Genomic DNA, 14,082 nt, shown 5'->3' with positions numbered 1-14,082 from the left:
ATACCTAACCCTAACCCTAACCCTAACCCTATACATAAGAGTTTTCTCCCAACATCTTAGCTGCTAAGGATGCAGTGGATTGCTTTTATTTTTGAAGGTAATGCGTCTCATAATCTACCTAAATATGTTTATGTTTGCGCAAATAATTTCACTCCAGGCCGCTTTGTGATTGTCAGATCGGTATAGTGCTTAGCATCTTAACCATATTTGTGTGTGTGTGTTATTGAAGTATTTTAATTAATCAGCGACGCATTGTCCGTTCGGTAGCCCAGTCACACAGCTCGGTCCATTGAGCTGTGCCGATGACAGGTCAGCGCGGCACGAGATCTGTAACATCGCGCTGCTTCGTCCCACTTTTAGTGCATTTGGCTGAACACTGGCTCTCTCGCTCTCAATCATATTGCTTCTGCCGGCTGTTTACTGCTGTAGATATACAAAAGCAGAGAGACGTATTTGCTACACCCTCTTCTGGAGACGACTCTCAATCATATTGCTTCTGCCGGCTGTTTACTGCTGTAGATATGCAAAAGCAGAGAGACGTATTTGCTACACCCTCTTCTGGAGACGAGGAGGGAATATGCAGCTCATTTGTATTTAAAGTGATACACACCAAAACAGCTCTTTTTTAGACACACCCCAAAAATGACATTTTCCAGATGTTATAATAAATTACCTGTGGGGTATTTTGAGCTGAAACTTCACAGACACTTTCTGGGAACACCCAAGACCAATATTACATCTTGTAAAAAGGGGCATAATAGGTGCCCAAACATAACAGAAAATTAAACACTAACAGATCTTCTCATATATTACTCTTGCGCAATAATAATAATGATAATGATGATGATAATAATAATAATAATAATAATAAATAAGACAAAATAATTTCAGCATTTATTGAAGCAAAGCATTCTAGTAAACAGAAACTAGCTTGACAAATTGGTACTCATACAAATAAATGTTATATTAACTACACTTTTATGAATAACAAAGGCATAGTGCACAAATAGTACAGATTACTAGATTTTTACAATTAAATTCAACAAAATTAATTATATATCATATTTTTAAATCAAAATCATTGTATTGCATTTTGCTTTTTATTTACAATGCTCTGAATTTTAATTTCTTTAACATCCAAGAAAAGAAAATGCAAAATGCAAGTTATGGTGTTATAGGTGCTGAAATACCCAAGAAATGCCTGAAGAATAATTATTGAATGTATCAGGTTAATCACAATTTTCATTACATAAAACCAAGAGTAATGTATCACAAAAGCAGATAATAGAGTTGTCACAATATTAATTGTAGGTTTGAATGTGATGCATGGAGTAAAGCTTTGCAGAATTACAGTGTTTCATTCCATAGCAGAAGCAGTAGCATGAACAGCATACTAGACAGAACCGGTGCAACAGCTGATGATGTTTGCATTATAGGAACACTTTGTGATGTCTGAGTTTGGCTGGTGGTTGAAGTTGAATCTAGCTGTTCCACTGAAAGTATAGGAAAACAAGTACAAACCAGCTAATGAACGAACAATTCCAGCAAATCATTAGCTACAGTAAAAAACAGTTTGAGGAAATGAGGAAACTCACCAACAGTAATACTCGAAGGAATCACACCAAGGAACACTTTTGATTCAGCAATTGCTGTCTTTAGAGATTCTTCAATGCTTGTTGCATTTGGAAGCACAGTCTGGTTTTTAAAAATAAGTTCTGTATCCACACCCACTGACCCAGGCCTGGACAAAAAAAATATTTTAATGTTAGACATCACCAATACTTAAACTACTACAATAAAGGTGTAGGCTTCATTTTGATTACTCGTTTGGTTTTAGATTAAGGTATTAAAATGGCAAAATTATTTGGCAAGAAAGTCAAACTCCAATATATCATATCGGTTTTATTGTACTATGCAAAAACATAAAAAACAACAAGCTTTCAGAAAATAAACCATACACTGACTACAATGTAATCAGTTATTAATATTTTCTTGGTTCTTCCTTGTTTTTGATTACAGCAGCCATTCTCCTGGTCACACACACACACACACACACACACACATACATATAGTATATACAGTCAAACCAAAATTTATTCTGACACTTTCTCACATTATCACAGTTTATTCACTATAGTTTAGAAAATGGTAATAAAATATGACAAGATCTCAAGAGTTAAACTGTGTCAGAACAAATTTGATCTTGATAATGTTAGATAACTTTGATAGAAAGGTATGTAACAAAACATGGCCAGGTCAAAATGTCAAATCAAATTTTTGGTCCAAAATTTGTATAAATTTTACTGGTAGTACACTGTATGAAGAAGTTTTGGGTATAATATGTCACATGTCACAGTTTACTTTATTTTGCTATCCTCACATAAATTAATTATAGTGTCCTGCACCCACTAGTAAAAATATCAAAAATTATATCTGGTGTCTGAATAATTTTTGGTTTGACTGTATATATATATATATATATATATATATATAGAGAGAGAGAGAGAGAGAGAGAGAGAGACATACAAATATGCGATTTCTTAACAAAGATAATGTCTATTTGAAAATTTGCTTCAATGGTTTCGGAGATGTGAGATCCAGCATGTCAGTGGCCGTTCAGCGCTCATTACACCCGCTGAGAGTGCCTCAACTCAGCCAGATCTTCTGGAATTTACTACTGCCTCTGATGTCTATATAGTGGTTAAACATGAGATATATTTCGTTTTGGGTAAATCTAATGGGCAGTCTTTGGTCTCACTATTCTATTATCTGTTTCAGAGCAAATAGTTTTGGCAAAATCTCATCATGTTTATGTAAATTCAATGCTGTATATCAGAGCACTGCCTTTGTACTTTTGACTGAATTGCCTAGCAACTTTTATGATGGCTGTTGTTGTTTATTACATATTATTATTCAATAAATAATATTTTATATAAATAATAGTAGTATTTAGTATTAGGAAACAGTGTGTGTGTGTGTTCATGATGGTGATTTAATTTCATTGTTCCGCCATTAGATGGTGACAAGAGACTGTTTTTACGAGTCAGCGGTAAAGACTTTTAAATTGAAAAATACTAAAGCGTAGTTTTGAACAAGGAAGTTATTTTTTCTTTCAACACCAGCTTGTATGCAGCCAACAAATGCACTGAGAAGCACGATATATATTGATATATATGATCAATGATTCAAAGGCCCATTGATAGCGAGAGACGTTTACTTAATTCCTGAATTAATCAGCCGTTTCAACAAATCGAATGAATGAATGACTCAAAGACATTTAATGCCACCTGATGGCAATTTTAGTTTCTTATTTAGAGTATAATTTCATTTTTAAAATAAGAAAAAAAAACATTGCAGTTTTTCTCAATTGCTTAAACACAAAATCTGGTTTCTTTAGCACAAAAACCGATACCCTTATGTCATTCCCAAACACACACATGCGTTAATTTCATTGTTCCGCCATTAGATGGTGACAAGAGACTGTTTTTACGAGTCAGCGGTAAAGACTTTTAAATTGAAAAATACTAAAGCGTAGTTTTGAACAAGGAAGTTATTTTTTCTTTCAACACCAGCTTGTATGCAGCCAACAAATGCACTGAGAAGCACTGTCATCAGAAATCACCCTTAACAGATGAAAGGATAGTACGAGCCTATCGGACATTCAAACTAATGTTTCATTGAGAATATAAAATTGATCTGAAGAATGAATGCTGGATCAGATGCAGGTAATCACAATCGCTCAGTCAATCTCTCTCTCATACACATAATACACAGCTTTTTTCTACAGTAATACAATAAACTTTTAATAAAGTAACTCAACGTTCCTTCGTTACTAGTTCTAAAGTGACATTTTGGAATTAGTAACGGAGGCTTGGACTCAGCTGTTAAAACTGTCAACTTTAGATTTGAATCCGTGGTTGAAGGAAGTAGTTCTGCACAAAAAAGGGCTTTTAAAGACACTCCGTTGTTGTTTCAAATTATGTGCTTTGGAACAATGGATCCTAACAATGCTGATGTTGCAAGACAACAGCATGGTGAGGAAGAGGAAGATGACCTGAGATGAGATGATGATGAGAAAGTTGATGCTGATGCTGATGCTGTTGCTGAGTAACCTGTACATTTGCTGGCCTTTGGAAATAAAGGTTTTGAAAATGTAAGTATTATACTCTGCATGGACTCGTCCTTACATGTTTTGTCAGTGTGACATTTCAAAGGTCAGCTTTTTGTCCAAAACAGCATGTACAGTATTGCTTTATCCAACTATGTAAGCACAAACGCATAAAACAGTACAGGTTTTCTTTTTTTTTCTTTCTTTTTTGTCAGGGTTGTTTCTGAAAGAGTTATTAGTCAGTGCTGGATCTCACGTCTATGAGTGTGATATTGTGTTTATACAACAGTTTGACGGCACGAGTGTGTAAATACATAAAAAACAACAACAGAGTGTCTTTAAAAGCCCTTTTTTGTGCAGAACTACTTCCTTCAACCACGGATTTAAATCTAAAGTTGACTATCCAACTATGTAAGCACAAACGCATAAAACAGTACAGGTTTTCTTTTTTTTTCTTTCTTTTTTGTCAGGGTTGTTTCTGAAAGAGTTATTAGTCAGTGCTGGGATTTCACTAAGTTCCAAATTATTGATCTGAAAACTTCTAAAGCATTTGGTAGCAGTGTTTTGAATTTATTATCCCTCCAATGTGTAAAAAACAGTCATGTAGTCTGTGTTTTTGACAGTTTGTTTGTATTGACTGAGGGCAAAGTTTGAATTGGGATTCAGAAGTTAGCTGTTTGTACCGTTGGGTGTGAGCTTTTAAAATTGTGTGTGAAGATTTGAGAAAATAGTGAGCTGTTCCCAGAATTGTGTCTAAACAATTGGGGAAAACTGTAAAGGGATAATTCACCCAAAATTAAAAATGGTCATTTACACACCCTCGTGTCCTTTCAAACCTGAACGACTTTTGCACTACATAAAAGAAGGTATTTTGAAGACTGTTGATAACAAAGCTTTTGGTTACCAGTTTCATTGCATGGACAAAGAAATACAGAGATGTTTCTCAAAGTATGCTTTTTTTTATGTTCCATAGTTTGTTAGGCCATTGTAGCTTAAACATTTATTAATAAATTTCATGTTGAATCAAATAAAGTTTGTTTCTAAAGCAACTTTTTGTAAAGTCTACTTGATACTTTCTCATTTAACACAATAATAGCTTTAAATGATCTTTTGTGGGTATTTTCACAGTCAAATTTTAATTTGCGATTAATTAGATTAATTAATCGACACATCAGGTAATTAATTAGATGAAAAACTTTAATCGACTGACAGCCCTAATATATATATATATATATATATATATATATACAGTACTGTGCAAAAGTTTTAGGCAACTAGTATTTTCAGTTATTTCTATCTTTTGCTGTAGTGGGTCAGTAGGAAATATCAGTTTACTTTTCCAAACATTCATTTTGCCATTAATTTTAATGATCCAGTGAGGTTTTTGTTTGCACAAGGAGTCTGACAACAGTCAGTGCTCCACACAGAGATCTGATCTGATCATAATCCAGTCTGTCTGGAATGACATGAAGAAACAGAACAAACTGAGATTGACTAAATCCAGGTCTCCAGGATGCTTCAAGAAACCTACCTGCAAAGCTACAGTACTGTTAAAAGTTTTAGGCACTTGTGTAAAAATGTTGTAAAATGAGAATGCTGTCATAGATTTTCTTTATCAATTAACTCCTATTAACTAAATTAAACCAACATTTAGTGTGACCATCCTTTGCATTTACAGCAGCTTTTGCCCTAGGTGCAACTTGCACACAGTTTTTCAGGTAGCTTTGCAGGAAGGTCTCTTGAAGCATCTTGGAGAAGTTGCCACAGTTCTTCTGGATTTAGTCTGTCTCAGTTTGTTCTGTTTCTTCATGTCATTCCAGCCAGACTGGATGATGATGAGATCAGATCTCTGTGTGGAGCACTGGCTGTTGTCAGACTCCTTGTGCAAACAAAAACTCACTGGATCATTACAATTAATGGCAAAATGAATGTTTGGAAATGTTAACTGATATTTCCTACTGACACACTACAGCAAAAGATAGAAATATCTGACTTAAAACCATTTATTTAACTGGTAAAAATACTAGTGGCATAAAACTTTTGCACAGTACTATATACAGTATATTTATATATACAGCCCACACATTAACCCTACACTTTGAAAACCTCTAGTGCACTATAATCCATCACATTCACTATGCCTACAAATTCTGGCCAATATTGTATATCCAGAGGAGAACTGGCCCCTTGATATAACCTGGTTTCTCCATTATCCAACATTACTATTGTCCTCCTTTTAGAGCTGCTTTACAGCAGAATTTAATTTTGTTTGCATTATTGAAACACTGTTTTCCTGTTTAACACTGTTAAGTGTCTTTAGCACACATTGTATAAAGCAATATAGAAATAAAGGTGACTTTTTTTTAGTTTGCCTCTGACTTACACACTAGGGGACTAAATATATTTTGTAATGTGTCTTATGTTGAATAAGTATTATGGCAGGACTTTCATTTCATCTGCTTAGGAATGGGCGATATAACTAAAAGATTAAAACCTGTCATTTATATGCATCATTTGACCATGGAACTGATACACATCACCAACCAGTTATTAGACAAACTGTTATTATTAAACAACCTTACACAACTCATGCTTTCCATATTTCCATTTCACTGCATAATTAATTTCAACTTCCAACTACTAAATATATCCAGCTTTATCCACATATACAGTACACTAACATATATATATATATATATATATATATATATATATATATACATAATCACCATATGAAAACTATATAACTTAGGTTTAGGTAAATCCCAACCCATATAATCCTTCTGAGCTCCAAAGAAGTAAGTTTGTCATAATTTTCTCCTGCATTTTTGCCTCCTGCTGCAGTAATTTCCAGCATTTGTTCACATGATACTCTTTTGACTGCATCTTGCTATTTAAATATGCATGCTCATCTGTGAACTACTTGCAGATACAGCAGATATCCCCACTCTGCAGCATCTTTGTGATGACCCTTTCACCCTACATTTTCCTGTCTATATCCTACATGTTTGTGCTTGTGGAAGACTACTGGGATGATGAAAGAAAGAAAGAAAGAAAGAAAGAAAGAAGAGAGTTTGGTACCATAATCTTATCACGTAGCATCTGAGGAAGCGGGTCCCATAAATTTCCCGGTAGATTCGATTGAGCTACAGAAATACAAAAAGAAACAAACTTTCACTAAACTCACAAATGTAGTGTGGACAGAATTTTGAAAAAAAAACTACTGTATAAAATGAAAATATTTATTAGATAACCTCAATAGTGATGTTTCTGGACAGAATCTGGTACTCCATAGAAGCAGGATTATTGTAAGCATCAATGTATTGTCGCTGTAAACGGATCTGCAGAATAACAAATCCCTCGCCTGGTACTGCTGAACCTGTTGAGGCTTTAGTTGATAGATGAGTGGTTTGCAGTGAAGATGTGGTTGAGGTGGTGACAACTTTAGAGTGTGTTGAGTTTGAAACTATTACAGATGTAGTGATATGATTACCAGCTGCGCTGGATACAGACAATGTAGTGCCAGATGGACTAGAAAGAACAGTTGTGTTTGATACATCTTTATGATGTACACTGCTTGACATTCCAGCAGAAATAGTTGTGTTTGATAAAACTGTATGAACTGTGTTGTTTGAATGGTCATCTGGAGCAGTTGTGATTGATGTATTTGTTGAAATTGTAGTATTTGTATAAGGATTAGAAATGACTTTGCTTGACAGATTAGTAGAGACAGTGGTGTTGATCTTATCAAGCAGAATAATTGTGCTCGAGGGATAGCTTGTCACTGTAGAGGTGGAATAGCCTGGCTGAACAGTTGTGTTTGAAAGATTAGTGGGAACTGTAGTAGTTGAGGGACCAATAGGAATAGTCATGCTTAAATGTTCAGTATGACCTGAGATACTTGAATGGTCATTAGGAACCGTTCTGTTTGACAGATCAGTAGGAACTATTGTGGTTAATAGACTGGGAAGAGCTGCACTGTTTGAAAGGCCTAGAGGAATAGTTGTGATTGACTGATTAGTAGGTACTGCGGGGGGTGTGGGACTAATAGGAAAAGTAGTGCTTGATAGATCAGTATGATCTGCTGTGATTGGGGAAACAGTTGTGACTGTTAAATCAGTAGGTACTTCACTGGTAAAGGGACCAGGAGGATCAGCTGATTGATTGGTAGGACCTTCAGTGATGAAAGAGGCAATAGGAGCAGTTGTGATTGACAATTCAATAGGAACTGCAGTGTTTGAGGTTCCAGTATGAACAGTTGTGCTTGGTTGATCCGTAGCGACCACATTTCTTGAAAAATAATTAGAAGTAGTTGTGTTTGATAGACTGGCAGAAACTGCACTGTTTGAAGGACCAGGGGAAACTGTTGCGACTGATGGACCAGTAGCGACTGCAGTGTCTGTAAAACCAGTAGGTGATATTGTGCTTGACAGATCAGCAGGAACTACAGTGGCTGAGGTTTTGGTATGAATAGTTGTGCTTTGTCTATCAGTGGGAATTGCATTGTTTGAAATATAAATAGGAAGAGTTGCTCTTGAAAGATGTGCAAGCACTTCAGCAGTTGAGGTACCAGAAAGAACAACTGAGTGTGATTGATCAGTAGGAACTGAAGCAGTTGTGAAACCAACAGGAACAGATGCCTTTGATGAATCTGAAATATCTGTAGTTGTGATGGGACCAGTAGAAGCAGTTGTGCTTGACAGATCAGTAGGTACTGCAGTGGTCGAGGTTCCTGTATGAACAGTTGTGCTTGGTCGCTCAACATGAACTGTAGTACTTGATCCAACAGTTGGGCTTGTTTGATTGGTTAAAACTGCAGTGATTGAGGGATCAGTAAGAGCAGTTGTGTTTGAATGATTGGTAGGATCCCCTGTGCTTGAATGGCCATAGGGAGCAGTGTGTGATAAATGAGCAGGATCTGCTGTGCTTAATGTTCTAAGAGGAGCAGTTGTGCTTGATTTCTGAGTAGGAACTGCAGAGAGTATGGGAACATTAGGAGATGAAGTACTTGACAGATGAGTGTCACCTGTTGTGTTTGAGGAACCAACTGTGACTGATGGACCAGTAGTGACAGTGTCTGAAAGATCTGTAGGAACTATTATGGTTGAAGGATCAGGAACTACAATGATTGAAACATAATTAGGAGGAGCTGTGCTTGAAAGATCAGTAGGTGTGCTAGTGGGTACAACACTAGAAAGAACTGGTGCTGCAGCAGATGATGTTTGCATAATCAGAACATTTTGTGATGACTGGGTTTGTCTGGTTGTCAAACTTGAGCCATCTTGATTCACTGAAACAACATGAAAGTGAGTATAAATCAGCCACTGCAAAATGTTTTTGATTACAGCAAAAACATTACCTACATTTAAACAGTTTTAGAGAATGAGAAACTCACCAACAACGACACTGGAAGGAATAATGTCAAGAAACACTTTTGATTCAACAATTGCTGACTTAAGATTGTCTTCAATGCTTTCTTTATTTGGAAACACAGTGTCACTTTTAAAAATAAGTTGCATATCCACACCCACAGACCCAGGCCTAGAGAGAAAGATATTTGATGTTATTTTTATACATGTAAAAGTTCTTAAATTACTATAATGAATGTTCAGGTTTGATGTTGCTTGTTCTTACGTTTTTGGATTTTGATATTATTTTGGACAGTAAAAGTATGTAACACATCACAATAATTCAATATGTGGCCACCCTTGACCACAAATTTAATTTTGCATCACCTTCTCAATCTTAAGTATAAACAGTGATATTGACAAATACAGAGCAGTGGCATAGAGGAAAGGACCTGAGTAATCGATACCTCAGGAGTGTGCAAAAATGGCAAGATAAGCAATATAAAAAAAACTGCAGCATAACAACAAAAAATCTGCTCAAAACATTTTCCAAATCAGCCTGTTGAAACAATCCCAAAATTGTGAAGAAATTCTTCCATTGGCCTTTGAATGGATAATACTAGTTAAATAGCTTCAAATTCATTAAATGCGTGCATGTTTCAAGTATAATCCAGGCGAAAAACAAGTGCACTTCCATAATGTACTTAAAGTGCTCTATTTTCACACACTAATTTTGTACATAATATACAAAAATTATTATTTAGTACTTCTTAAGATAAACGTAAGTACATATAAGTGTACTCAAATGTGCTATTTTGAGACACCATGAATATGAACTAAAATGTGCTTTAAACATACTATCTCTGTAATGAAACATTTTTAGTTAGTTAACACTTGTAGTACACTTGAACACATCTTTCATACATTAGTGGGTTCAAGTGTACTACAAGTGTTAACTAAACAAATATTTTCAATTTCAGCAATAAATAAATAAATAAATAAGCAGTGCACATGATGCAGTGTAATGAAGAATATTACTTGTATTATTTGTAATGTGATTTCCCGTGGCAGCATTTTTTTTTTCTGTGTTGATACGTTTTATTATCTGTAGACAGTTGTAATTGTTGTTTGTGATAAATTACTATATTTTAATTTTAGGTTGCCACCTTCAAACAAGGGGCAACAGATGAAAATTAGCCTACTGGGCTAACTGGGATATTTACAGTACCTGTTCACTAATGAGCAGTGTCCCTATCAAAAACTAGTAACTTACAAAATTGCAAATTACACCTCAAGCAGACACAGGTTTGGCTCTAAGCTTCATGGTGTGCTCAGTGTCTACATATACATCCAGTTGCTGGCTTCACACTTGATGAAATACACTTGATCACTGCTAATCTCAGTTTAGGAATGGCTATAAAGCTCACTGGCTACTAGCTTTTGTTAAATCAGATTATATCGCCATTTTCCTCGTACCAGAATAAAAACAAAGGCCCGGACAAGAACCTCTGGAGAGGAGGGTGGTGAAACGCTGGCCCACCCAATCAGAAGCTATGCTACAGGGGGCTCGAGATGACATTGAGTGGGACATATTCCGGGTGAGTTTAGCGGTCGTCGTTGTGTTCACAGATGTTAACTGATGAAGCATCATATACCATCACTACAAAGACTTTCACTAGTCAGAAACTGTGGGTGGGCTGCATACATTGTGGGTCTCTCATCGGGGAACATAAGTGATTACAAAACATTGTGCTATGCTCTCTGATGTGCAGCAAGAGATGCTAAACTTTGGTGAAAGCAGGCTCTTCACTGGCTGAAAAGCTGAATACTTTCTATGCACAATCTGAAAAAAAAAAAAACATGATAGCGCTTATCTGGCAGTCAGATGGTATTTTTCTGTCTGTGTTTTGAGATCCTGCACTGATTAGCTTGATGGATGTAAAAGTTGTTTATATTCATCTTTAATAAGTCCCATGGTTTATTCATGGTCCCCGCCTGTTTTAAGAAATATGTTACCATCCCTGTGCCAAAGAACAATTAACACTCTTGCCTGTATGACTATCGCCCTCACATCACTAGTTATGAAGGTCTTTCAAAGACTCATCAAAAACACCAATTGTGCTTTCATCCATGTTACCATAGACCCTTCTTTAGTTTGCATTAAAAAGATGGTCTCAATGTGCAATTATTTGCCTACAAAACAGTGAGTAGTGAAGAAAGCTATAGGCTGAAACTCATCTGTTCGCTGGTCTATTTTTTTTTATTGTATTTAGCACTTTTTTGTAGCATGCAGGAACAAATGAATAAACATTTTGATAGACCGCTGTGTCCTGCTTATCTATTCAAAGTGCGAACAGCACTCTCAGTAGGATTCTGAATATTTAATTTCTTGCTCTACACACCTAAGGATAACTTTTTGAATGAAACAATTTGATATAATATATGAAAGTCTTGTACCAGAATCTCAGCAAGTAGCATCTGAGAAAGTGTGGCTCATACAATTTCCAGTAGAAATGATTCAGCTAAAAAGAAAAGAAACCGAGATATAAACTATAACATACAAATACATCTCACTATCAACATAATTTGGGCAGAATTAGGGAAAACAACTATTTTACTATTACTACAGCAAAAGTGAAAATATCTCTTTGAATACCTCCATTGTGATGTTTCTGGATAGAGTCTGATACTCCAATGAAGCAGGATTACTGTAAGCATCAATATACTGTATATGCAAACGGATCTGCAGAATAACAAATACTTCGCCTGGCACTGCTGGACCTGTGGAGGCCTTAGTTGGTATTTGAGTGGTTGACATTGAAGATGTAGTTGCAGTAGTGACATATTTAGAGCCTATTGGTAAGGGAGTATTTTTCTGAGGACAACCTATGGCACATGCGGGGGAAAAAACCCACATTGTTTAATAAACATTTTTAAAAATCCAGCATTATTCAACTACAATAGGCTATCACAAACCTGTTGGTAGTGAAAGAATAAGAATTTCTTTGCTTGTCTTCAAGTCCTCTAGAAATTCAGATGGTACAATTGCCAAAGCCTTTTCTAAGCCTTTTAATCTGTTTAAAATTACAAAAATACAAAATTACAAATAAATAAATAAGTACAATCTGCATGATGAGTGAAACAATGATAATTAAAATTTAATCAAATCACACACATTGCATCGTAAGAGTCACAGCTGAGGTTTGTGGGGATAACCACCAAATATGATGGACGAAAACTGGCCAGTAGTACAACAAGATTTATTTGGAACCACAACATATAGTCACTGGATTGGAAGAGGGGGAATCTGGGAGCAAGAGCCATCAAAGTTAGGTTCAGCATTGTGTCTCTGACAGCTGTGTTTTCAATCATTGTGATATTTCTCTGAAATTAGACAAAAGAAAAAAAATGAACAAAATATTTCATATCCTCTTAAAAAGCATGTATTATTTGTGTGATGCTTTTACGGATTGCCTTCCCCTATGAAAGTGTCTGCCTAAATAACTGTAAGTTTATTCATAAAATACATTTCAATGGAGTAAAGCAAAAAAAAAAAAAAAACATGTATCAGGTAAAATTGCTCACCTTTATCGTGATGTAAGTAAAAGCTGTAAAGATATTTCAAAAAAATGCTGTTCTTTTGAACTTTCTATTTATCAAAGAAAAAAAAAAAAAAAAAAAAAACATGTATCAGGTAAAATTGCTCACCTTTATCGTGATGTAAGTAAAAGCTGTAAAGAACTGTTCAAGCTGCCCATCATCTGGAGATATCAGAATAGAGGACAAAACCATCCTCATAAGCGTCTCATTCTGAAGTACACCAATAGATGGATCAAATATTAATTCTGCTTTCATTGTTGCTGGGAGGGAATTTAGAACTGTCATCTAAAAAAAAAGAAAGGACAAAAACAGGTCAGAATAGTTGTCATCCAGAGAGGGTAAAATAATTGAGGATAAACTTAATTACCACATTGATTTTCATCTCCTTTAAATTAGTATATGTGATGTGTCTGGAAAAAGGACCAAAGTTGATAGATATCCATGAAGAATCAACTGTGGAATCCCCTTGGCAAGCTAAGTAAAAACATTAGGGGGAAAAACACAAGTAAACTACTAGTATGAAATAATAATAATTTGATGACCTAAAGCAACTCATTAAAGATTTTTTTAAGGAAACTCAGACTACACTATTCTTATTTTATGTGTTTTATATTGTGTCCCATTAAATGTCTTAATTTATAGCACATTATTTGTATTACATTAACAAATACCTCAAATATAAACAGATAGGTATTGTCAACCCAGTGTATATTGATGTAACTTTTCATGATTTTTATTGAAACATTGAAAGAGTAGAATAGAAATTAGCATTGAAAGTTTTCAAAATTATTGGAATAAACTTTAAAAATATGAATAAGATAATATATGAGAAATAAAGAACAATATATGAATAAGATTAATAATGCCTACTCAACTGCACTCAAAAGCCCAGTGTTAAATCTAATTGACCTACCTGTTTCATTATTCAATTTCAGGTAGCCCACCAGGACTGGGGCGAGCTCTTGGTGTCTCAGCAAAGTTATCTGGTCAAAGACGCTGCTCAGAGCCCCAACGCTACAGTGCAAA

At 35.3% G+C, this 14,082-nt stretch overlaps 1 protein-coding gene across 1 annotated transcript; it reads right to left on the bottom strand.

Annotated features, from left to right (window-relative positions):
• Positions 1–1,173: 1,173 nt before the first annotated feature.
• LOC107687283 (mucin-5AC) lies at positions 1,174–14,053 on the bottom strand. Its single transcript, XM_016484555.1, has 12 exons — positions 13,970–14,053; positions 13,424–13,530; positions 13,165–13,341; positions 12,632–12,840; positions 12,433–12,530; positions 12,113–12,342; positions 11,914–11,978; positions 9,504–9,649; positions 7,363–9,398; positions 7,190–7,254; positions 1,596–1,741; positions 1,174–1,493 (listed from the first exon to the last, which is right to left on the bottom strand). The coding sequence occupies exons 2-12, from the start codon at positions 13,436–13,438 to the stop codon at positions 1,348–1,350; spliced, it is 3,333 nt and encodes a 1,110-aa protein (XP_016340041.1). The 5' UTR covers positions 13,439–13,530; positions 13,970–14,053; the 3' UTR covers positions 1,174–1,347.
• Positions 14,054–14,082: the final 29 nt, after the last annotated feature.

This window comes from Sinocyclocheilus anshuiensis, unplaced genomic scaffold (assembly GCF_001515605.1).
Source record: "Sinocyclocheilus anshuiensis isolate Anshui unplaced genomic scaffold, SAMN03320099.WGS_v1.1 scaffold6103, whole genome shotgun sequence".
In the NCBI taxonomy this organism is placed as follows: domain Eukaryota; kingdom Metazoa; phylum Chordata; class Actinopteri; order Cypriniformes; family Cyprinidae; genus Sinocyclocheilus; species Sinocyclocheilus anshuiensis.
This window is presented reverse-complemented; position numbering and strand designations above follow the sequence as displayed.

Excerpts from the sequence above, each read along its gene's own strand:
- LOC107687283 (XM_016484555.1), bottom strand. Across the intron at positions 12,531-12,631 it reads TGTGACTCTTACGATGCAAT|ATTAAAAGGCTTAGAAAAGG; the intron begins GTGTGTGATTTG and ends AATTTTAAACAG. Across the intron at positions 12,343-12,432 it reads TATTCTTTCACTACCAACAG|GTTGTCCTCAGAAAAATACT; the intron begins GTTTGTGATAGC and ends CATGTGCCATAG.